This window comes from Chamaea fasciata, unplaced genomic scaffold (genome assembly GCF_029207755.1).
Source record: "Chamaea fasciata isolate MVZ Bird 193981 ecotype frontalis unplaced genomic scaffold, bChaFas1.0.hap1 SCAF_3, whole genome shotgun sequence".
Lineage (NCBI taxonomy): Eukaryota > Metazoa > Chordata > Aves > Passeriformes > Sylviidae > Chamaea > Chamaea fasciata.
The window spans coordinates 16,118,055-16,143,343 of NW_027094088.1; the positions used below are offsets into that span (position 1 = coordinate 16,118,055).

At 45.3% G+C, this 25,289-nt stretch overlaps 1 protein-coding gene across 1 annotated transcript in view; it reads left to right on the top strand.

Annotated features, from left to right (window-relative positions):
• Positions 1-20,987, top strand: part of EHD3 (EH domain containing 3) — a 30,238-nt gene extending 9,251 nt beyond the window's left edge. Inside the window, exons 3-6 of the mRNA XM_066178137.1 lie at positions 2,803-2,900; positions 15,982-16,394; positions 17,418-17,582; positions 18,959-20,987. Of these exons, the coding sequence (XP_066034234.1) occupies positions 2,803-2,900; positions 15,982-16,394; positions 17,418-17,582; positions 18,959-19,486 (1,204 nt within the window). The 3' untranslated portion in view covers positions 19,487-20,987. The remainder of the gene's footprint in view (positions 1-2,802; positions 2,901-15,981; positions 16,395-17,417; positions 17,583-18,958) is intronic.
• Positions 20,988-25,289: the final 4,302 nt, after the last annotated feature.

Here is a 25,289-nt window from a genome sequence, read left to right on the forward strand (position 1 = left end):
ACAGAGCAGCATGAGGCAGTAGCATTCACACAGGCCAAGCTGGTCTTGGCTGAGAGGTGGCAGCCCACAGCACTGTGTCCCATGGGCTGCAGAGCCTGCTGCTCCAGGAGTGAGCATCCACCCTTTGCTGGGACTTCCTCCCCGGCAGAGACTGGGATCTCCTGCTTTCCAGGAAGCAAGGGAAAACTAGTACAGTCAGGAATGGGTTGGTAGATAAGCAAATTGTGCTCCTCAGAGCCTGTATCCTCCCTCCCTTCATTCCCAGGAGATGGAGCACCTGCACATACCTCGGAGTTAGGGCTGCCCAGGGCTGAAATGAGGATAGCAGGTCTGCAGAATCCTGTCTCTTGTCTGCTCTTTCTTGCCCCAGGTTGTTCCTGGGCATTGAGAGAAGGGTTTGTTTTCCTTTCTCCAACTCTGCTGGCCAAACCCCATCTCTGGGAAGATTCCAGAGAGATGGGAAGGTGCATCTTGTTGTCAGGAAGATTTGTTTGGCGCCAAATGCCTGGAGCAAAATCAGGAATCTCACCCATTACTTTTGTATCACATTGACTAGGTTGCAAGAATTCCCCCATTCCCAAAGTCTTCTTTTGGGAAGCTAATGTGGAGTCAGTCCTGTTTTTGTGTTGTGAACAGCAGGAGAGGTAGATAACATGTTGCTCCCTCAGCCCTATGCTCTGCCTGTGGAGGTAGTGAAACTCTAGTTTGGCACCACTGTTGTTCCCTTCGTATGGCCCCAGACTGAATTAGGTCGAGCTCGCTGAGGTCCTGCAGTTCTGCTGGGACAACAGGAGGGCAGCAGCCTTACCTTTGCCAAAAGAGCCAGAATGCACTCACTCATGCTGGCCTCTGACCTTCTATCTGAAATCTCCTGTGGAGTACTTTTCCTAGAGAAACTGGTGGAAAATCCCCCTGCCCCATTTAATATTACAGCACAAGGAATACTCAGGGCTGTAACAATGAAGAGCAAACCTGGGTTGGCAGGACAAGGGAATAACATGACCTCCTGAGCCTTTTGTTCTCTGTTGCTGTGCCTGGCATTCAACAGGATAATCAAGCCAGTCCCACTCTTTGATGTGAGGTATTACACATTCAGAAATGCTCCCTGTTGCCACCTGCCAAGCTGGGGATGTGGGAAGCTGTAATATGTGGTCTGAAATAGCTGCCAGCTTAGGGGAGGTGACACTCTTTAACCCATGAGGATTCACTCTTACCAGAATCTTCTTGGAGCCATAGCAGAGTAGAACACAGGGGAGTAGAACAATTGGGTTGTGGCATAGCCTGGCAGAATTCAGCAGTGCAGGGGCTTCTGCTGAGCCAGACGCTCATCAGAGATTACTGCAGGGCCCCATCTGCCTTGACTGCACTGAGTGGTCCTCGTGCCAACCCCCATCCTCTGTGGCTCTGCCTCCTCCCACAGGAACAGGTTTTTTGTGTCTGGATGTCACACCACCCTATTAATATGCATATGTACACACACACACACTTAGGGCTGTGTGGAATGCCATCCCAAAAAGGCTATCCATGAAATGCTAGGAGCTGTGGAAGCAGACAGGCTTTTACTGTCCTTTGCTGTTACTAGCAGCTCAAATAGATGAGCTGCAGCCCACAAAGCACAAGTGACTCTTCTTAGGCAGTGATTTGCATAGATACAGGATGGGGAACAACTAGCTAAGAGCAGTTACACATAAATGGAGCTGCAGAGGGGGGAGCAGTGAATTACAAAATGAATGTGAGTTAACAGTGTTGTAGTGCTGTTAAAAAAGCAAACATGTCACTGAGATGTATAAACAGGACTGTCAGCTCTAAGAGATAAGGAGCAATCCATCCACTCTGCTCACCACTAACAGGGCCGTGGCTGGAGTACTTCAGCTTGTGGCATCCTGCCGGAAGAAATATGTGGAGCAGTTTGAGAGGACCCAAAGCATCTTCAGGGATTTAGAAATGAGCTGGAAAGGCAGCTAGAGAGAACTGGAAGAGATAGGCAAAAGAAAAAAACAATCACAGAACTGTTTTCTATAGAGGACTGAGGGGAGCAGGATGACAATAGTGTACACTGTGACAAGAGCAGAAAAATAAGTAATTTTCCACATCTACTGTGTTCATGACTGAGGGGCATTATAGCATATGAAATTTAGATTAGACATTAAAAAAGAGGATTTACAGTAAAGGTTATTAAGTAATGGAGTAGACTCACAGCAAATGTTGGTGAATCTACATTGTTATGGATTTGAAGAACATCTAGACAAATAACCTGATTGATCCTGCCTTGAGGCAGGAGGATAGACTGAGCAACCTCTTCAGATCTCATGCTGCCTATGCTTTACTACTTCCATGGTGCAATAATAGCACACTTTTTGTGTGTTTAAGACCAAATTTGAAAGAGAACAAAAGTCCTACAGAATTGCTGATTTTTTTTTTTTTTAAAGCAAGTTATTTCAGTTCACTTGAGTTCAGGACTCTACAGAGGAATGCTTAACCAAAGAAAAACAAATACCACTTCTTGTTAAAATCTAAACAGCACATAAATGAAAACCTAAATGTTTTCATAATTCACAATTTGGAGGCCCGTATAAAAAACCTTTCATAGGTCATGACTGAGACCCATGTTCCAGAGGCAGCAAAATTGAGACAAGTGCTTAGTTCTAGTTTCTTTCTCATTTTTTTATGTAACAGTAGCTCCAAGCTCCAACCAAAGACTTGAGAGATCAGAGTCTGACATGTCCCATGCTGCCTGTGATGTACAGCACATCATGACTGGTTTGCCTTTTTTTTTTTTAAACACATTTATTTTCCACACAGGTTCGTCTGTGCCCAGCTACCTAATCCCGTATTAGAAAGCATCAGTGTCATTGATACACCAGGAATCCTTTCTGGAGAAAAGCAGAGAATTAGCAGAGGTAAGTCCCAAGTTCAATTCTCTTCTAAGTGACAGTAATGAAAACCAAAGGAACTCTATATGATTTTCACTTTAAACTAGACAAGCTGTGGATAAAAGCACTGGTAGGAGCCTCTCAGAGCTACAGCATGACTTTGCAAATAGAGACCAAAGGGACATGATTAATCTCCTGCAGAGAATTTAAATGTTTTCAGGGAAGGCTGCTGACAAGGTCAGCAGTACCTGTGTCACAGTCCAGTATTCCCCCACAGAAGAGATTTCTGTCAGTCAAATAATACCTATCTGCTTTGCAGAAACAACTGCTTTCAGTAGCTTACTGATGATCCATAGCCAAGGCCCCCACTGTAATCAACCTGGTTTCTTGCACTGGCCAGGCTTCCTAAATCTAGTGCAGGACTGGATTGGGTTTAAGAACCATTGTCACTCAAGTTCAGCATTGCAGTGGGGAATCTGGAAAGCCTGTGGACACTAAATCATAAAATCCTAGAGTAGTTTGGGTTTGAAGGGACGTTGAAGATCCTCTGGTTCCAACCCCCTGCCATAGATAGGGACACCCTCCTCTAGGTGCTCAAAGCCCCATCCAACCTGGCCTTGGATACTTCCAGGTATGGGGCATCCACAGCTTCTCAAGGGAAGCTGTGCCCGTGCCTCACCACCCTCACTGTAAGGAATTTCTCCTCAATATCCAATATAAGTCGACCCTTTTTCAGTTTAAAGCTATTTCCCCTTGTTCTGTAACTACAGATCCAGTAACTGGAACTGAGGAATAGCATAGTCTCCTAGTGAACTTCTGAGGTCACTCTCAAACTCATCATCTGAAGTGGCAACATCTTTATACTTAAAACCTAACCTTTGTAGTCACCTTCTTGCTCTGTAACGTGCCATAGCTTTCCTTTCTGGAAGGTTCCTTAGATAAAGCTGGAAGCTATGCACCATTTCATTGGAAGAAAGCCAAGTGCAGTAATCTCAGCATTCAGTTTAGAGATCAGTTCTCATGCACACTGCCTGTTAACAGTGCACAGCTGAGTTTCAGCAGCACAGGCTCTACCCCAAAGTGCTGAGGCCTTTCCCATATTTCCATGCTCAGCCCCATAAGATTTCAGATGACTCATGACTTTCCAAGTTCTATGACACTTTTGCATTGAAATTTTTCTTGGAAACTTTCTTTTTTCTTTTAATTGAGCAGCCACCTTGCTTGGAGCCAGGTCTTGTTTGTTTTGCTGGGATTTTCCACCACAAGAACCTTAGCTAGCAAAGAAGTGTCAATAAAGCACAGCTACAGTTCACAAAAAACCCCTCACATTAACCTTTTTCAGTGTGGGCGTCTGCACTGCTAGGGGATCAGAAATTTCAAGGTGTGCCAGCTTCATGAGAAGGTTGAAAAATATGCTGTGCAAGCATTCCTCCCTTCAGCAGAAAGTGTTACGGAGATAAAAAAAAAATTGTATTATGTGGTGTAGACATTTTCCAGTCAAAAATAGCCACTGAAAGCAACCACTTCTCCTGTGGAATTATCACAGTGAAGGAATCTTGCTTAGGAGGAAGTATTTTTGTTATTTAAAAAAAAAAAATAGAAGAAGGTATAGGTGAGTCAAAAGGGACCAATTTCAAGCCCCTTTTCCAAATCTCCTCACTAATTCAAATGCTGACATGTATTGCAAGATTTTCCTACTTTTCAGTTGTTTACAGAACTAAAAATACCCTCCTGCAAAATACGCTGGCACTTCTTGCTGCTTCTTCTGCAAAAATTTCTCTGTCAGCTTTCCAGTGGGTCTTGGTGCCCCATTCTAGAGCCTGTCAGTCTGACCTTGGTGCTGGCAAAGGTCGTAGAACTGATCATCATTGTGGATCAGGCAACACAAGCTTATGAAAGGCAGGTCCTGCTTGACCAGCCTGATCTCCTGCTGTCACAAGGTGACGCATTTCCTGGATGGGGGAAGGCTGAGGATATTGCCTGTCTAAACTTTAGTAAAGCCATATGACCCTGTTTCCCTCACATTGTCCTGGAGAAACTGGCTGCTCATGGCTTGGATGGGTGCACTCTTCCCTATGTGAAAAACTGGCTGGATGACCAGGCTAAGAGTGTTGGTGAAAGAAGTTAAATCCAGTTGGAAGCCTGTCAGTCACATGTGGTGTTCCCCAGGGCTCAGCACTGGAACCAGTCGTGTTTAATGTCTTAATCAATGATCTGGACAAGGGGATTGAGAGCACCCTCAGCCAGTCTGCAGGTGACACCATTCTGGGCTGGAGGGTAGGAAGGCTCTGCAGAGGGAATTGAGTGGATGGGACAGATCAATGGGCTGAGGCCAGTGCTCAGTTTACAGTTGGATTCAATGATCTTAAAGATCTTTTCTAACCTAAGAAATTCTATACTTCTTGCAGCTACTCTAATAAATACCAGCAATGCCAGAACATGCTTATAACACAGCCGTGCACTGTTACAAAGGTCACTGGTGTACTTTAACCCAAGCCAGTAATGCCTCTGCAAACATTTGGAAACAGCTGAGGAGGCTAAAGGGGAGTCCCAATTCTGTACATTATTGCACGCTACACATGTTTGTAGAACTGGAGGCCTGTCTCAGCATGTGGAACAGGTTCTTCCTGGACAACCTCTCTGCCCCCAGTGCAATTAAGTCCACTTAGAGCAGGAAATTGGCACATTGGCCCTGTGACTACAGTGCCATGACATATTCGAACCTTTTGCCAGGAGGCAACTCTAGACAGTGTACAGCCATCTCCTGATCATCCTGCCATCCCAGGAATCTGCTCTGCTGTATCTCCAGCCAGACAAGGGGGCTGTCACGACCTGTCAACTGATCTAGTCACAGCAGTTAAAAGTGCAGTGTAGGTGGGATGTCTCTTTGTCACCATTTACATCTGGGACAGACTGAAAGTGGCCATGCAGGCCAGGCCAGATGACCTTGCAATAGATACAGGACAAGATCTTCATCTGGCTTAGGTCAATATGGCTTTGTTGAGACTAGGACAACTCCAGCAATTTCTGTCTACATGGAGCAGGAAGAGTCAAAAGAGGCTGAGGGGCCTGTGTTTAGGAAGCGCTGCTTCCTGGCATTGGCTTGAGCTTATCTCTAGGTGTTTGAAAGAGAGTATTCACCTCCCAGCTCCCATGGAAGAGGAACAGGAAAAAGTGGTGAGGCTGACACCTTTGCCACCAAGCTTACAAGCCAGCTGATCTCATTAGCAGGTTGGTTTTGGAGGCAGATAGAGCAGTAACATGGTCTAGGCAGAAAACAAGACAGGGCTAAAAATGCTGACACAACAAAATTCTTCTGCTTCTTCTATACCTTCCCAGCCTGCTCATATTTCACTTGGGAATGAAGCAATACTTGAGGGAGTCTTACAGAGGTTTTCCAAGAGACATTGAAGTTTCCTAACTGCTTGGAGGAGGAATGCTTTTCTTACCCCCATTGCTAGTAGTAGGGTTCCAAGACCCTCAGACTGGGGTACCTGGCATGCAATGTCAGGAAAGAGAGTAGATAGTGAAGCAGCATTCTGTCATAAATTGGAGGGGGAAGGTAAAAATGTAAAAGATGTGGCAGGCTTTCCCAGCCTGCCCATCCCATGAGAACCAGCAGCATTTCTAAAAATAGGAAATTCCTCTCAGTGGGAACATCACAAGTCCGTCTCCTTCCCCATTAGACGTCAGGAGCATTAGTTAATCTATACAGTGTCAGCTTAGCAGAATACCATGCTGTCAATGCTTAGCAATCCATGAGAGCCACCTTATACCCCTGAATTTCAAAGCAGTAGCTGTTCCTTTTATTGCATCTATGTTTCAAAGAGCAGGAGCAAGGGAACAGGGTTTAAAGGATTGATTCAGGGGCCAAGTCCAGGTTCTGAAGTTTTTCACCTGTCTGAACTCAACTCTGAATTAAATTCAGTGCCTTGCTGCTGTTAAAGATGACAGATCTGACAGTCCCTTCACAGCCAGAGTGTGCACGAGCACAGGGTGCTGGTGTTAGTGTTAGCAGCACTCAGTCTCCTGCAGCCAGCAGCAGGGCTTTGCAAATGACTACCAAGCTTTGCTCCAAGGAATGCTGTATAATCCCAGGAAACAAAGCTCTGCACTGGCTTTCTTCCAGGACTGCATGACCATAAAGAGCCCCCTTCCCCCACAGAGCAGCCCATGAAGTTTCCCAGTAGCAGAGCTGCAGGTTTAGGCCTATCAAGCAATTGAGGATGATGCAGTCTGTCATAGCTGAAATGCACATTCCCTTTGACATGCAGTGACATCACCAGCACTGACACAGCAGCTGCTGCTGCTCTCAAGCTCTCATAAAAAGTGTAGCCAAGGAGCTGCCTGATTTGACCTACTGAGCTCCTGACTCATGCACTGCTTTGTGGTGGGCACCCATGGTGTCACAGGTGTGGTAGCCAGACTCCTTAGGGAGGCACAGGTGTCATTTACAGACTTGGTGGGAAATGTTTCCAGGATGTCCTGGCCCAAAGCATCCTGTCCTTCACTGCTTCTGTATTATCCTTGCCTGGAAGCCAGCCATTTCTCTTCTGATCTTTTTTACAGACTGGGGCATGAATCTGTGCTCACGTTTAAAGAACTAATGTTTGCCTTGCCTTGTCCCTTGCTTTGTGTCCTTTTTGTTATTTATTGTTTCTAGGGGAGCATGAGGCCGCAGAGATGCCCATAGGGGAGGTGTTTGTACCAGATCAGCACAGTCTTGTCTGCTTTGACAATTTGATAATGATACAAATGCCACCCACTTGCAAAGCACTGTCCTGGTGTCACATAACGAGCTCAGGCCAGCCCACTGAGAGGGAAAATGAGGAGGGGATGACTGTACTGAAATAAATGAGGACAGAGGGAAGGGCCACAGATCGTGTCATTCAGAGCCAGGACAGGAGTGAGGACTTCCTCATAATTCATCACCTTGTACAGTCTGTCCTGCTGATGGAGCCACCTGGCAACAGGAACTCATACACTTCAGTGGCTGTGCCATCCCTGGGGGCTGAGCCTTGCATGCTCTGCTGCCCATCTGTCTCGACCTACATCTGCCCTGAGCAGCAGAGCAGATCCAAGTCTGCCTTGGCCAAGCTGTATTTGATCCTTCTTTTGGGATAGTACTTCCTGTAAATATCCTGAACACTTACTTCATATTCACTCTCTATATGCTGCCTTCTCCCTTTCCTGTGTTAGCAGTGACCACAAGGTCCTAGCCAGGAGGTAAGGACTGGCAGTGTCATTCCTCATTGACTTTCTTTCCAGTATACACTATTCCAGCATTTTCTCAGCCTTCCACCCAGTTCCATTCTGCTGGCTTCAGTGCAGCCCTAAGCATCCCATAACCAAGGGAAAAAACCCTACGCACCAGCCTCGCCCTTCTCCTGGGAAAGTGGAATTCCCAAATGACCGGCAGCTTCAGCACCAGGGACACTTAGTCACTCACCAGTCTGACAGCAAGAAGAAAAATGCTAATAGCAACAGTCTTGGGCAGTGCAGAGCTCTCAGCCTGGCTGTGTCTCAAATAGCCATGCTTGGAAGGGAAAGGCAAACACCAAGGGAATTGATGTTCTCCCACTTCATGCAATGCTGTTTAGGGTACAATGGCAACAAAAAATATTTTTTCTGAGAAGCTTTGTCACGTGTGCTAGCAACAGCATGATACAAACTAAAGGCATCCACCCTGAAAGCCTCTAAAAGGGAAGCATTTCAAATATTTGCTGTAATACTCCCCACTGGTGATGTTTGCTTATATTCTGTATTTCACTCTGCCTGGGAGGGTAAGAGTGCACTGGTTAGTTTTGACTTTCCAGTTCACCTCCATGACAGCTGCCCTGCCAACCTGCCTGATTTTATCACAGTCTCACAAAACACATACTGTTCCACTGAAATGCTCTGCTCTTACAGGCACACTGTTCTGCACTTCCTCTTAAAAGCAACAGAAAAATGAGCAGAAAATCTGCACAGTTCTCATTTTTGTTTCCAGAAATACGTGAAACCATGAACCTAATTCTTCTGACCTGAAAGCAGCATGCAAATAAAAGGCCCAGATTATATTTGGGGTTTAAGAAAGCCAAATCATTATTTTGTTTGGTGTTGAGGGAGAGAGAGACTGTCTTCATGATTAGGGCTGGAAATACTGATATAATTTGCAATTCCAGAACTGTAAGAGCAAAAAAAAGTAACACAAAAGAAGAAGAGTAAATGGCTGCACAGATAGAAAGGGCTGTGCTTTTTTGTAGTCCTGTTAGCATACAGCAGGCATTTAATTTGTGTTACTAAACAAGTCTGACTTATAGAACAGCTGTGCAGCTTGTCCATCTGTTGTGCACTGTGCACTCCAGAAATATTCTAAGTATCTATTGCATTGAGGGAAGATGGTCATGCCATCAGCATCTCATCAATGTGCATTATTTATGCCCATCATGCATTCTTTCAGCATCCTGAGTAACAATGGAGAAGGAATGTGTTTCCTGGTCACTGCGAGCTATCAGTCACGTGGCCATTTCAGGCCAGTTTTTCAAACATGATTTCTCCTGAAATTTAAAGTATGAGTACAGGAGAATTCAGTTTTTGTTTGGATGCTATAGTAAAAAATTTTCCTTGGAATCCCAGCTACACATCAACACTGCTATGCACTGACTTCTCTGGAAAACTTGGCCTGTATTCAGGTGCCTTCTGAGGTCTCAAAATCTGGCTAGAAACTGTTTTCAGGATTGGCCCAAGTACCGGGTAACGCTCAGGCCCATCTGTCACAAGAGGCAAAGATATAAACTTGTAGATGGGACAAGTTCTGACTGTGTACACAGGAGCTAAACAGGCTATTACAGGGAAGCTTTGCTCTGGACAGTGTTCTTCCCAGTTTTGCTCCACCTGACTTGAATGTCCCCCGTGAGGTTTTGTTCACTTCCCAGTGACAAAGTGAGGGCCCCATCAGGCTCCCAGTCTCTTCCCCGCCCTGAAGCCCTTGCACTAAACAACACGAAAGCAAAAGGCCACGCAGTCTGGCACTCCAGGTACTGCTTAATGTAAATGTTAGCATTGTTGCTAGCTGAGAACAGAGATCTGCTGTGCTTTGAGTCCTTTTGCCTTTGCTTTGGAAACCTTAAAGCTTCCCAAACGTATTTAATGTTTCCATTAGTTCTTGGTATGGAGGAGGAGGAGGAAATGTGGAGCACTGGCAGGAGGATGTAGCTCCCGGTGCTCTGAATCACCAGCTCCAGGACAGATTATTTCTTTGAGTATAGGCACAGGCAGAAGTGATTGGCAAGCTGGGCCTGCTCTAGAAATTAGGGCATGCGACATTCAAAGAAATCTTTTCATCCCAAAGGCCTTCTGTGTACTCCCCAACACACCCACAGATAGGCATTACAGGAATCTCTTTATATTCCCTTGGAAGGCAGCCATTTCCAGAGAGGAGTATGGCAGCTTTTTACAAAGGTGTTTTAGGATGAGCTGCAGTGAGGTGTTATCCAGTACCCATCCCTTGCTTTTCATCATCCCTTCTGTCGTCCTTGCTGGCACCACCAGCTCCTCTCTTTGAGGGAAACTGGCTCAAATCACTGTTCTTCCACACAATCCCAGCTGTTTCCTCCCTGATACTCTTACCCAGCACCCTTCTCTCTGTAGAACACCATTACTCTCTGGGTCTCATAACAGCCACCCAGCCCAGCTTCCCACTCACTTTGTGTGTCCTCAAAGGGATGTGTCACTTCCCCCTCCCGCACCTCCTTTTCCTCTTCTGACCTTTCTTCTCCTTTGCTCACAGCCATCTGTCACATTTAGGTGACACCTGCCCCTCCTGGCACATTCTTCCCCTCCAGTGTGGGCTGCCTGCTTGTTTTGCAGTGACCATAAGTTTTCTTCCCTGGACTCTGAAGGGCTTTCAGACAGGACATTGCTGTGACCAGTTAAACTAAGCCCCAAAACCCTCTTACTCAATTATAAAAATTTAAGTCATAAGCTCCCTGGAATCTGCATTCATTTCATTTCATCTCCCATGAGCTGTTCCCTCTCTGGGCAGTCAGTGTTCTGGGTGTCAGCTGTCCCTTCTTGGGATGTTGTCCTCGGACAATCAGAGACAGTCTCCCACTTGACAAATACAGACACTGCCATAGAACTCTGCCTTACAGAGTGGCACAGTCTGGTAAATTGTTCATCTCTAGATAACACCAGCTTTAGAAAGATGAGAAGGAAGCTCCCAGTGACTAAAACTCAGCAGGAAAGAGGTGAATTGCTAAAAGCAGCAACACAATTTACAGCAGTATTAACAGCAAGCTGTGAGCTGTCTGGTGCAAAGCAGCAGCTTTGGGGTTTTCAGCACTTCTTGATATGTTTCCAATCAACCCCACCTGAACTCCACTACCACAGGACCTGTGGCTATGGTTCCACAAGACAGGAAATCAGTATTTTGCTTGCTACCAGTCAAAAAAAATAGCACAAACAAACCAACCAAACATAAACCAACAACTAGTGTCACTACGTGGTGAGAAATGCTGAACTCCTTGCCCATTCCATCCTGGTTTAAATTGGCTTTAAAATCTTACAGCCAGGCAGATTTTATGCTGGGTCAGGTATCATCCATCTTCCCACAGTCAGCATAAAGACTGTATCATGCCTGATCTGACTTGGCAGAATGTAATTGCATAATCCTGCCAGGTCTTGGTGAAATGCATGGTGCCAGACACAGACAAGAATTCATTAGGCTAGCCTGCTTTATGGAGTCTAGATGGCAGGGTGTCTGCAAGATGATCATTTTCTCTGCGGGCTGAACCCACTGACAGTCCTGCTGACTTGTCAGCTTTGTGTTAAGTCCTTTGAATGCTGTCAGAAGGAAACCTGTCCCAGGAAAAAAACATCTGATGGAATAAAATCGTTACTGTGTTCATCTTGTCCTCCTAGTACTGTATGATTTGGATTCATTTTCTCTTCACGTTGACCTTATCTGGAGGTTGTGAAAGAAACTGCATCAGTGATGTTAGAGAATGTTTAAATAAGCAGCATACTTTTCAACAGGGATGCAAGTACAACAGACAGGAATTACTGAACAGCAAATTCTTCCCTTTACAGTTCTGTCTGAGCATCCCTGTGATAATGGTTTTGCATTAATGCAGCTTTGGCAAGCAGATGGCTTCCCTACTGCCCTGTAAGTTCACAATAAAACCGTGCTGAGTTCCGTGGACAGCTTCACCCACCCCTGAAACACTGCCAAAGCAGAGATAGTGACTGCCTGCTTTTGTGAGAGCCTTAGCAACACCCTACAACACAGGGAGGCGTAGGGATACATAACGCATTTGCAGTGGAATGAGCAAGGGACAGCAGGAAAACTCCTAATTTGACTGCAGATGAAGATCAGTTCTTGGTCTAAGCTCACACAGCATTAAACTGCCAGAAGAAAGAGGCAGGCCTGGTGTATCTGTAAAATGAAAAATAGTCCAGGAGGGAAGTAACCAAAGCGAGATTATAATGTTTAAATTTAGTTACAGAATAAGCCTCATGTTTTCAGGTGTTGAACGCCTCCAGCTCTGGCTGGAGCCAGGCAAAATGCCCCAAGTTCTCTGTGCCATTGAAGAGCCCTTCAAAAATGAAAGCTCCAAACTAAACATTAAAATATTAATCTAAGACCTCTATTAACAGCCTGCCCTTAGCCATTTACACTGTCATCCTGCCATCCAAATGCTTTAGTAACAATTTACTCTATTATACATTAAAAGCAAGACTAAAAAGTCAAGCCCGTGAATCACGTCTGTAGCAATTCTCTAGGCACTGTGTGTGAAAACATCACCACAGTCAGTGATTCCGAGTGGATAGTTGTAAACAGAGCTCTGTCCTACGTCATGCTGCGTGTTAAGGAGCTTTACAGCACTCGGGATAATTTTTCTCTCTTTCCCTGTATGGTGTTCCATCACTTATGAACAGAATACATACACTTAGACCTTGTTTTTCCTGCCAAGTACCTCCATACAGAGGAATGCAGCTGTAATCAGTAGCACTGCACACACAAGACTTGTTTTTGTTCAGCTGGGCATCAACAGGAGGGGTCCCCAGCGCCAGAGCAAGTGGGACATACAAGGCGAGGGTGTGGGTTGGGCTTTTGTCCCAGGATGGGATGTAAATGAGTCCATGGTGATGTATCAGAGCAGTCAACAACAAACGTTACTCTCCAGGGCGTTGTTCTCTCTTTAATGGAGATGTGCAGGACAGCTGTCGGGAGAATATCTCTGAACAAGCAAAGAAGCCAGGAAAGAAAGTCCGCTAATCAATCTAGACATTTAATGAAGTCCACAGGGACATTCAAGACTCATTGTATGTTACTGTAGCAGCTGGGAATACACAAAGGGTCTGAGCAGATATTAATTTCCTTTTCTTGCTGGGTAGAGCAAGATTTATTTTTGTTAATAGGAAAGAGTGGCTCAGGAAATAGATACCTTCTAAGTGCTACTGTGGATGCAGGCTTGATACAGGATAAAAATCATGAGAGCTAAGCTCCTAAAGATAGTTTTGGACACACCTCGAGACTCAGGCTAAAGTCAGTCTCCCAAGTCCTCAGTTAATACCAAAACTACAATTACACTTTTTTTCCACACCTCCCTTCTTTTAAGTAATCAGTTTCCACTTTTACTAAATCCCTGCAATGTGGACTAAGTGTCAGGTGCAGACACTCTCCCCAACTTATTCCCTATTAACACAACAGAGAGCCTAACAGTGACTGTTCTCTACTGTCAGAGGGAAACCATCCACATGATCTGTGACATCACTATAGCATTGTCAAGGAGCCTAGAGAGCATGACTGTTTTCCGCTTGATTCTCTCAAGAAAAATACTGGACAAAGTAGCTATGGTACAATTCAAACACGTGCCAGCTTGAGAAGAAGATATCCCAATCCGCAAGATTTGACAAGATTAAATGCACAAACATCTCCAAATAAAGTCATCCTGACTCACTACTTCCATGATGAAAAAGCAAGCTGTGTAGCTCTGCATATGAAGAATAAACTGTCCTGCCATGCGAGATGACTTCCAGCCCTGGCAGAAGTGAACATAAAGTCTGTGTATCCACTGTTTAGCAAAGTTTGAGGGGGCATGGGAGGTCCCTGTTTGCACATCCATTGATCTGCCTGCAGAGGGACAGCTGACAGCCTGAACCCAGGCCAAGTGAAGTGAGGTATCAGCATCGAATTTGCCCTGCTGCCACTGCCCCCAGAACAGGCTAAGAAGGAGTCAGCATGCTGATCTTTGCAGCAGATTTGCAATTAGGGCAGTGGAGTAGAGCTCCCTGCAGCAAGAACACCTGAGGTTAAAAAGCTGAGGTTAACACCTAAGGTTAAAAAGGCTGTTAATATCTGAAAGCGAGCAATTTTAAAAAACTGACTTGTGACTGTTTGAGGTCAGACACACGGACTGAGCAAGACACGCAGCTATCAAAATAATATATTGAATGCTCAGCGGGTCTCTGTCAACGCTCATACTGATCCTGAATTCTCTGAAGTTTTCAGCATCAAACATAGCTAAGCAAAGAGCCAGGGCCCAGCATTGCTTGCTCTTGTTAGAGGAGACACCTGTGTCCTAGTGAGCAGAGGGACACTCGTGGGACAAACATCTGTCTTTCATTTGAGATTTCTGTAGATCCCATGGAATAGAGCAGGGCAAAGTGTCCGCATCCAAGAACACACCCACACCTCACACACCCACACTCTGCCACCCACTTTTCCTGTAAGGAGCAAACTGTAATTGACCAAAGCAGAACATGGCCCAGTAACCCCAGTAATAATACTTTGAAGTTGTATAAAAGTTCTCAGTGGCAAAAAGTTAATACCAATTTATCCAGCTGAAGGGAAAGTTCACACAGGCTCTACTCCTGACATCTGAGCCAGGATTTCACTCCAGTTTGCTTAGTCATGGAAGAAAAGGCCAGCAGGCAAAAGCGAGATCAGAGCTCAGCTATCCTTCCTTCTGTCATTCCAGTCTAATGATTGGGATGCACTGGTTGCCCTCTAGGTTTTAGAGGGGACAGAAGGAAAAAAGGAAGAAAAAGAAAGGGGAGCAGGAGGAAAAACACCAAACTAATTATCATGTATTTATTCATGAAAGCCAAGATTGAAATAGTATATTAAAGGATTTGAATGCAAATAGCATTTGCTCTGTCCTGATTTCCCTTAACAAAGTGCAGCACTCTGGTGACTCAGATAACCCCAAATGTTGCATAGCATAGGAGAGCCTGACAGAGCACAGGGAGAGAACCAACCAGTCTCTCACCAGGACTTTAAAGAAGGATAAAAAAAGGCCACAGAGCTGGGAAAAAAAGGTAATTTTGTTGCTGTCATCACTGTTGTTTTAGGGAGTTTTCCACACACTATTTATCATGCCCTGTACTGCTTAGAGGTGGACTCAGTCTGACACTGAATCCATTATCTTTAGTCCTGAGGCACATGAAATTTGAACCCACTGTTCCTGGCCTGTGTCTGCCTCTGGTGTTCACAGCAATGCTGTCTTCTGAGCCTCAAGCTCTTGGCTAAGTGAGCACAAATCATTTGGCTTTGTGCACAAGCAGCAGATATGACAGGATGATTACTCTGGTAAGGAAGGTTATTTGAATGTTGGATTTTGAATTGGATGGGACAAAGTTAGTCTTGCACAGCTAGACAAGACCTGAGATTTGTTAAGCAGTGGAGATACACATCTCAAACCAGTCTGGGTGCAAGTGTTGCCATTACCCAGCTTTCTACAGGCTTTGTAGGCTATGCTGATGGCCAGTCATTCACAAATTAGACCGCTCTTGTTGCCACATACAAGACTTCTGCAATTGGTGTTTGAATACAGCAGTTGCTCCTTGATGTGCATTTGGATGAAGATCTGGGGCACAAGTTCAAGACTTCTTTGGGTGATCTCTTAATGTGGAGACCAGACAAGAGCTGTCCTTAACTGTGTGCTGTGACATTTCCACGTGAAGGACAGTGCCTCATCTCCTTACCAAGCTACCTGCACTACTGGGAAAGCCACTTCTTTGCAAGCTTACCCTCAGTTAGGTACAGATACAATTTGAGTACAGCAAGTGGGCTCTCTACTCCCATGTTTGCTGCATCTCTGCTCTTCCTCCCCCCTTGCAGGTTATGACTTCGCTGCTGTACTGGAGTGGTTCGCAGAGCGGGTTGACCGCATCATTCTCCTCTTTGATGCTCACAAGTTGGACATCTCTGATGAATTCTCTGAGGTCATCAAGGCCCTGAAGAACCATGAGGACAAGATGAGAGTAGTTCTCAACAAGGCCGACCAGATCGAGACTCAGCAGCTAATGCGGGTGTACGGTGCCCTCATGTGGTCCCTGGGAAAGATTGTCAACACTCCCGAGGTCATCAGAGTCTACATCGGCTCCTTCTGGTCCCATCCGTTGCTCATCCCCGACAATCGCAAGCTGTTTGAGGCAGAGGAGCAGGACCTGTTCAGGGATATCCAGAGCCTGCCCCGCAATGCAGCCCTGAGGAAGTTGAACGACCTCATCAAGCGAGCACGGCTGGCCAAGGTAGGTGTTGGCATAGAAGTCCCGAGCATTCGGTTTGGCTGCCTGCAGCATGCAGCCTGGGGAGAAGTGGTTTTGGCCAGTTCAGCTTGCAGAGCTGGTGGATCCTACTCTTTTTTCATCCCATTTAACTCAGGCCCAGCATATGAGCCCTATGCCAGTATGGGAAGTGTCGGAGTCCAGGGCATTCCTCTGGACTCCGACAGGAAGAAAACGACTTCTTTGTTTGGTGTGTTAATCATGGCAGGCCAGAATGAGGAAGATAACTACAGATCAAAGCAGGTAGCACTTGAAGGGATCTGGAAAGCAATTGCGCTATGGTAGCAACTTGAGAATTAGGCCAGTTCAGTATATCAGAATCATACACCAAGGGAATTAATAAGCTCTCGGTCTTGCTTTAAACTTTCTTAGCCAAGAGAGATACCTGGCTTAGATGGATGCAGAGGAGGTGGAGACACACAAGCGATAAATCAGCCTGTAGTATCCCTGAGTATTTGAAATAAACTGAAAGAAGCCCCTAAAAATACAGGAAAGAGCACCACATCAATTGAGAAAAGAGATCAAAAGATCCCTCAAAAGCTTTCAGTACAAGGGTCTTCATTTCAAGAAGAAGTGCTTGGTTCACCATTTAAAAAAAAAAGCCAGAATGTTGCATAAGTTAAGGACTCGTATTCATACTAAAACACGGAACCTGTATAGTTGGACTGGAAAGGGACTGTTCCCTTGGAGGCCATGCCCAGTGGAAGAAAAATAACCCCACCACTCCCTCCAGAAAGTTCACATGAATGTCACCGTCTGTATGCTCAGGACTACACCTTGTTTTCACCTTGTCTCAGCACAGCCAGAGCACACAGCTGAGCGTCTAGCACTGGAATATAAATCCATAGGTCCAGGCAAGCTGAGGAGCTGAGCTCGCTCTTCAGAGTGGGACAAGATGGAGTTGAGTCCTAGGCACAGACACTCCTGGGAAGAATTTTCTGATGTGCTGTTTAACATTTGCCTTCATTCCAAATTAATTCCCTTCAGGTCCATGCCTACATCATCAGTTCCCTAAAGAAGGAAATGCCCTCAATGTTTGGGAAAGACAATAAAAAGAAAGAACTTGTTAACAACTTGGGAGATATTTATGCCCGGATTGAACGGGAGCATCAGATCTCTCCGGGAGACTTCCCTAATCTGAGAAAGATGCAGGTAAGCAGTGGCATCCTGGCAAACATCCAAGGAAATAGCATTAGAGTAACTGCAGGGAATACAACAGAGCCCTGCTGACATTGATTGTTGCCACCTGTGGGAAAAGCCTGCTGTAATGTTGAAATGTGCCTTAAAATATGGGCAGACTATATTTGGGCATGAGCACTTATTACACCAAGAGCTCATGTGAAGCATTATAGCTTCACAATAATTTCTCATATCTTTGCCTGAATAGCACTTTACATCAAATGATTTCTTCTGTGTTTCTTTATTTTTAATTCCAGGTTCCATTTGCAGATTTTTTCAGGCCTAAGCATACTATTCACTTATAATAAATGTCCTGAAAAGGCTACATATGCCACATTCCTCAAGAGCTATATTTGTCTTGTATGTCACTTTTTGTTTCTAGAAAGAGAGAAAGGAAGGTCTGAAAACTTACAACCCCTTTTCTATTTTAAGCAGAGAAGCAGGTTTTCTGTTCTGCAGACTGGAGACCTGGCCCAGTGTTCATGCAAGTCAGAAACTTCTAAGGACCTTGGATCAGAGCCTTGTATTGTGCATTCAAGCAATGCTGGACAATGCTGCATTGCTGCGTGGCTTCAGTCCAAGCAGAAACCTGTTCTGAGTTCTTGCTGTTGGGGTTGCTACTGGTTACCTATGGAAAACAGCATTTGCCTATTTCTTTTTCTTTTGGAAAATATATCTTCCCTAAGATTTTGGGAATGAGATCTATGGGGTGTATCCAGTAGAAAATCTCATTCGCTGCTTGTTAAAAAAAACCTGTATTCACTGTGTTTAAAAAAACCTGTATCAATCCAGTAGCAGTGGATAGTGTGGCGTTAATGAGTAGAAGGTGAAAGATAAAGCTGTAGGTCATTTTGCAGCTAGAAGAAAGCTCTCTGCAGGCCCTACTCGAAGCTCTTTAGCTTAGCTGTGAAATTACAGAATCTGAGGCATGCTGTAAAGACATGCTCACCACCTCCTACACATGTGCTACTGTCTTGATGGCATGTCAAAGATGCACTGCATAGTGATGAGTACAATGGTCCTTTGCCACGTGGCATCTCCTTCCCAGAGTGCAGAAGGGAGAGGGAATGTAGGGCACTGGCTGGAGGGTGTAGTAAGAGCACACAACCAGTTTGCCTTGAACTATTTGGTCATTTTCCGGAGGACTTTAAAGGGGATTAAACAAGGCTGGCCAGGGAGATGCCATCCTATGCTGAAAGCAGGGCTGTCAGGAAGGAATGCCAGGCTCCCCAGTCCTCTGCAGTAGCAGGGTTCTGTGAGCCAAGCAGCAGGCATGCATCCCACTGTACACCATTACTCACCATACACGGCCGTGTCACTCACCTCTTGCTGTGTTGTCCCGTTTTAAGGATCAGTTGCAAGCCCAGGATTTTAGCAAGTTCCAGCCTCTGAAGAGCAAGCTGCTGGAGACCGTGGAAGACATGCTGGCCAATGACATCGCCCAGCTCATGGTGCTGGTCCGCCAGGAAGAGTCGCAGCGGCCGACCCAGATGGTGAAGGGAGGAGCCTTCGAGGGCACCCTGCACGGGCCCTTTGGCCACGGCTACGGAGAGGGCGCCGGAGAAGGGATCGACGACGCCGAGTGGGTGGTGGCCAGGGACAAGCCCATGTACGACGAGATCTTCTACACGCTCTCGCCTGTCGATGGTAAAATAACTGGTGCCAATGCCAAGAAGGAGATGGTAAGGTCTAAGCTGCCCAACACCGTGCTGGGCAAGATCTGGAAACTGGCTGACATCGACAAAGATGGCATGCTGGATGATGAGGAGTTTGCCTTGGCGAATCATCTCATTAAAGTCAAGTTGGAGGGTCATGAGCTGCCAAATGAGCTCCCTTCCCATCTCCTCCCTCCATCCAAAAGGAAAATAACAGAGTGAAAGGAAGGTTACAGGGGAGAGGGATAGGGAAGGGGAAAATAAAAGATCTAGAAAAACATGTTTACTTAAATTATACGTTTAGATGTGAGATCACGTTTGGATTTATACCTACTTTGCTGTATGAAGAACAAAATCTAAAGCAGAACAAAAATGTCCAATCCTTCATGGTAATATGCAATTAACTCTTTCAGTGTACTGTCCCTGCTTTCTAATGTGTAGTCTGTAAATATGAAGGTAAAGAAAGGATGTTGCAAACTAGGAGACTCTGTTAAGAAGAGTAGAAGAAAACCTGAAGTGGGCTGCATTTTTGGAGAGTGGAATAGGCACTAATAGAAATCTGCTAACTGCCAGTATCACTCCTGAGCTTTGGCTGCACCTTCTGCCTTTTAATGGGTCTTGCAAAATTCAGGAGACTAAGAGAAACCACAAGGTCTTCAAGCTATTGGCCAAAATAAAGAGCATTTCTTAATTAACATAAGCCCACACTAAAAGACTAGATACTAAACCCCAGAGTTAAGAACTTTAGGAAGCTTGATTGACCGTTAAGATGCAAATTTTACGAACGTTCCCCTGTCCTTAAAGAAAAATACATCAATAAAAATCTGAAAGAGCTCTGAACTGGGCAGCTGGAGTTCCTCATTGTTCACTGTGGGACAGGCACTCAGAGTTCCCAACCATTGCTACCTCCCATTCAATCCCCGACGGGAGATTTGTTCTGCAGACGTGGCCAAGAGAACCACACCCCAAGGGAAGCAGAGGGAGGGGGCCCTAGAGGTGGACATCAGGTGGGTTGGAAGGGAGGAATACCGCTTCCAGGCTCACCCAGCATTTCACAGCCAGTGGGTAGTGTTTGCTCCTCAAACAGTTGTGGTGTCTGTGATTCCTGTGAAGTGACGTGTTTGCTCTCATAGTGCACAGTTAAAGCCATGAGGCCCCATTCTCACTGTACAGATACAAACCCCACACTGTCAGGTGGATCCATCACAAGGGCAGAACACAGAGGGGCACTGGGCAGAGCTTGCTCTGCTCTGTGCCTCCACAAACCTAGCCAAGATGTCAGCCTTCACATACTCTACTCACCACACAGTAACACTTGATCCCCTCCAAAACTTCTACTCTGAGCCAAGAGACCTTCCCCACTTCTTTCATGCTCTATGAGATTTTTGTTTTCAAGACCCAATTTTAGCAGAAATCCCTCAATTTCCTATTTCATTGCCTAAACACACACGTGTGCGCACACTCTTCTGGTTTTTGTTGTTGCTTTGGAGCAATGTGTTGTTCCAATCCTGTTGTCACTTTATATAAGCTGAGCTCCTACTGTGATGAAAAACCAAGATAAGTATAACTTATTTTATATCTCTTGTGTTCATATTATATAGAGAAATATATTCTGTGTATGTAGGATGTGCTTATTGCAGTACATTTATCACTTGTCTTAAAAATTAATGCATTAACCTTTTTTGTACCCTGGTCCTAAGACATTATTAAAAAAGAAAGGCCAGATCTGTCTACTTCTTTATATAGCAAAATGAAATGCAGCTGAAAAGAAAAAAAAAAAAAGCTTATTTCTAAGTGCAACAAAGGGAGGAGATTATCCTTATGCACATTCCGAAACGTGCATGTACAGATCAGCCCAGCTGGACTCGGGTGTGCACTGCTGAATTGACATCTGCAACATCTTTCTCTCTTGGCAGTCTAATCACAAGCTTCGTACTTGCCAAAGCAAGAGGAATTGTACCCGTGATTCACCTTGTTCAATGCAGGGGAGAGGTAACAACCACATTTCAGTAGAAAAGAATATATTGAAGGAGTTTCTTCCTGCCAGTCACAGATGAGAATGCTACAAATTTATCAAGATCTGGAAAGGATGCAAAAAAATTCAGTCTTAAATCCTACTAATTCTACTTAAATCCCACTAATTCTACTTCTGTCTTCATTCTTTCTTTTCTGTAGATGTTCCTGACAGTGATAGTTATTCCCAGAGTGGGACAGTGAGAGGCATGGAGTAAGACCGGGAGAGCAGTTAGGAATAGTCCTGGGGAAGCACTTGGAGAGAGGGTGTGAGCTGTAGTAGTTGGCAGAGTTTCCATTTAGCATCTGTACAAGATGAGAGAGGGGTGAGAGGAAATCACAGGGTGGAGAGCAAAAGCAGTAAATGTAAATTGAGGAAAAAGCCAGCAAACTCTGTCATTCCAGTTCAGCTGCCCAGTAACCCCCAGTTTAACTGTCATCACAGTACACATCTGCTAAGGTTGTCCAGGTCTTCCTGAGGAATTTGCATCCATCAGACTCCAGCTGAGCAGAGCACCGTGAATCAACTCTGCCTCTGTGTGGGCACAACTGTCTGATGGCCACTCATACAGCACACTGCTTGTGCCAATCATGTCATGCTGAGTTTTAACTCCTTAAAAAGCAAAACGTTACTGGTTCTCTAAAAGGGGGTGGCAGAAGGTGAGGTCTAGCAGTCCTTTCTTCCATGTATATTCCAGCGAGGTGTTCAGGTAGGCAAAAATTCATTGTAACAGCAATCAAACAGCTTTCAGGGCACATTTGTGCCTGATAGTTTGTGCATACGAGTTCACAAGCCAAACCACTGGCCTGTTGTAGGTAGCAGGTTAGTTTTCAGTGCCTGACTGCAGTTGTGCTTTAGGCTAATCTCAAAGAAGGACTTACTGTTACACGGGAAACAGATTTCCTGTGTTGCTGGTAGCAGCAGTTACCCCTACACCATGGCTGGGGGATGCCAGCACATTCCACAGCTCCTGCCTGCTCTGTACACTGTGCTCCTCTCCAGGATGTTCCCGCAGGATTCACCCAGAAGGGCCAGCAGGACAGTGGCACAGAGAGCTCTGCCCACACAGGTCAAGTGCTGGGTGGGGGTTTGCTCTCAACACCCCTCAGGAACCATTTGGCACTGTCAGAGCACAGCTTCCCCACTCGTGGGGAGAGAGGAAAATTCCACACCACCACTCCACTCACACACACACCCCATTACTTTATAGGATTGCACCAGGGTCTGCCAGCAGGGCAGGAGAGGGAACAGGACAGCTGCTAGGGAGGCTGTGTTTCCACAGAGGCAGGTTATGAACAGTCCTCTCTAGTCTGATACCTTTATCCAGCACATTTCGCTTTTGCTAGGCTCTTCAGGAAATTTAAGAAAAACAACAATCAAACAATATTCCACTAGAACACCAAAAACCCACATCAAACCTTCAACACCCTGACATTCTCTGTATAAAAACACACGGAATCCTGTCTTTCCACTATGGCCATGGGAAGGTGCATGTATTTCTCCATCCCCTTTCCAAACAGCACCTGCAAATGCACACCCCCGTTTTGTTTTTTTCCTTTTCCCTTCCAAGTTACAACTCCCTGGGCAATCCCAGCCACCTGTATTGTTTCCCACATCTGTGGAAGGATGTGATTTCCCAAGCCCACCAGGACTCCGGGCACAGCATGCAGGCTTCCAGCCAGTGCATGTTCCTGCCAGTTCACAGAGCCACACTCCAAAGGCAGTTATCTGTGTCCCACAGTGCTTCCTTTTTCCAAGAGCAGTTCTCAATTACCGAACAAGATTTCCCCAAGAGGTTATACAGAGGAACCGATTCATTTGCTCTGTCTGTGGGCGGGGGATTTTGTCATGATTTTGTCATGTGAACATAACACTACCACTCACTTCTCTGATCCTCTCATGTCCTTCTCTACCCATCCTCACACAGAAGAGCTTTCACAAGGTCAGGAGAACAAAATGTATTTTTTTTTTTTTTTAACACTTCTAAGTAGGAACTGCATTTGGTCTCTGGAAGGATCTAGAGCAGAAACATCTGTACCTACATGCTGTATGGGCTAAGATATGAGTTTTTTGAAAATGAAATTCTACTGTGGAACATGACGGGCAGATTAGATCAACAGTGCTATACAACCATTTATTTGAAGGGAAGGATAATAATTACACTAAGTTCACTGAATAATGTTTCACAGGAGGTGTGTAGTTTAGCAAAAGGCAATTACTTCTGAGAGCTGGAATTTAGCCAGCATGCTGAAGTTCAAATGGATTTTTAATCAAACAGAAAAGGTTAGAATCAGTTTTTCCATCACCTTAAGTTCCAACACAAACTTCATACAACAATGGAATTTAGATTTAAGTCTGGAAACTGTTTGTTTAAGTTGCTCTCCTTATTATGCCTTAATTCTTTGTCCATATGACAGCAGCCTTTGGTTAGTGAGCAAAAGTTATGGGTTGTTTGACCTTACAGAGAGGGACGGTGTTCCTGCAAGCACAGCTGGAACCACAGACAAGCTCCTCTAGAAGAACAGGCTACACCTCTTACATCATTGATAGTTTCCACCTCTGCTGTTGTTAGTCTCATGTTTCTTTTATTACACAGAGAGAAGCCGTGCCTTCACATTCAGGCTTTGGTAAATCAGGGGACACGACAGACTATTTAAGCCCTTCCTAGATGCAGAAGTCCTCAAATCCTTCAAAGCCTGACAGATGGGTGGGAACACTCATGGAGAACAGCACTGAATTAATTACACCAGAGGCGCAGCTTGACGGGTAACATCCAACTGATTTTTGTGGAGTTTTCATAATGTAGCATAGCATCTATTATTTTCTGGTCTTTCCCTTTCCTTCCTTGTGCCTATGAGCCTTTCCCTCCTCTTCCTAGTCTCTCCAAGGGTGGGGGAAAAACGAGGCTTAGTTTGGAATCTCAACATGCTAAGAAGTTCAAGGCTAGTGCAGGCAAGTCAATCGCTGTCTAACTTTCCAGCTCCTCTAGGCACTGCTGATAGAGTAACAAATCCAGTATTTAAAGCAGATCTTTGAAACAATTCCTGGGGGCCTGAAGGGAGAGAAATCCCTGCCGAGTACAGCACACGTCCTCCACGGCGTGCCCGCTCCACTGAACCCTTCACTGTCAAACACTGCACGAGTTGCTAGGTTTAAAATGGGCTCCTCTCCAGCTGCTTACGTGTCCTGTAAACAGCCGTCAGCGAGGCCTCCCTTATTGCCTGCAGGAGACGTGAATGGGGGAGGTATTTATAGGCCTGGGATTAGATTGCCCTCCTTGCCTGGGCCATTGCGCAAACAAAGGGCGTGTGCGTGGAATTCCTCTCCTTATGCCACACAAGTTCCCTGCAAGCAAATGCCAGCTCTCTCTGAACAGCTTTCACCCACCACTCTACACATTTATTAGCAAGATGAGGATCGCAGAAGCTCCTTATAAGGCAACGGCAGCACAGAGGCTAGTAAGAAGCACAGCTCCCAGGGAAAGCTCTCTGGCCATTTTCTGACCTCCTTCAACCCTGAGTTTTCAGGCAGAGTTTCAGCAGCATTTTTCCTGAAGGCAGTGGAAAGGTATCAAAATGAAGGGTTTGCTGCCTGTCTGCCTACCCATGTTTAAGCCATTCACAAAACAGGCCAGGAGGAATTTCCTGCATCCTACCATGTTTAAAGCTTCCATGTCCCACAGCACAGGCATCCCCAGTTGTATCAGAACTGCAGTGTAGCTGCAGTCCAAGGTGGCAGCTCACAGGTATGTTTAGTTTTCAGAAGCAGAATTGTTCCTCATTAAAATTTTCAATATTCAATCCCTCAGTAAAGAGTTCCTTTATATGCCCAGTTGCGAATTTCAATTCTTCTGCATGAACAGAAAGGTGATAAGCAGCTTAAGCTTCCATACCAACTAACTAGCAGCCCTCAGTCCAGTTCTAGCATGGAACAAACCCTTGGCAAACTAGAGAATTGCACCATTTGCCACTAAGGAAGATTAGTTCTCTAATTAATATCATCTTTGATGAC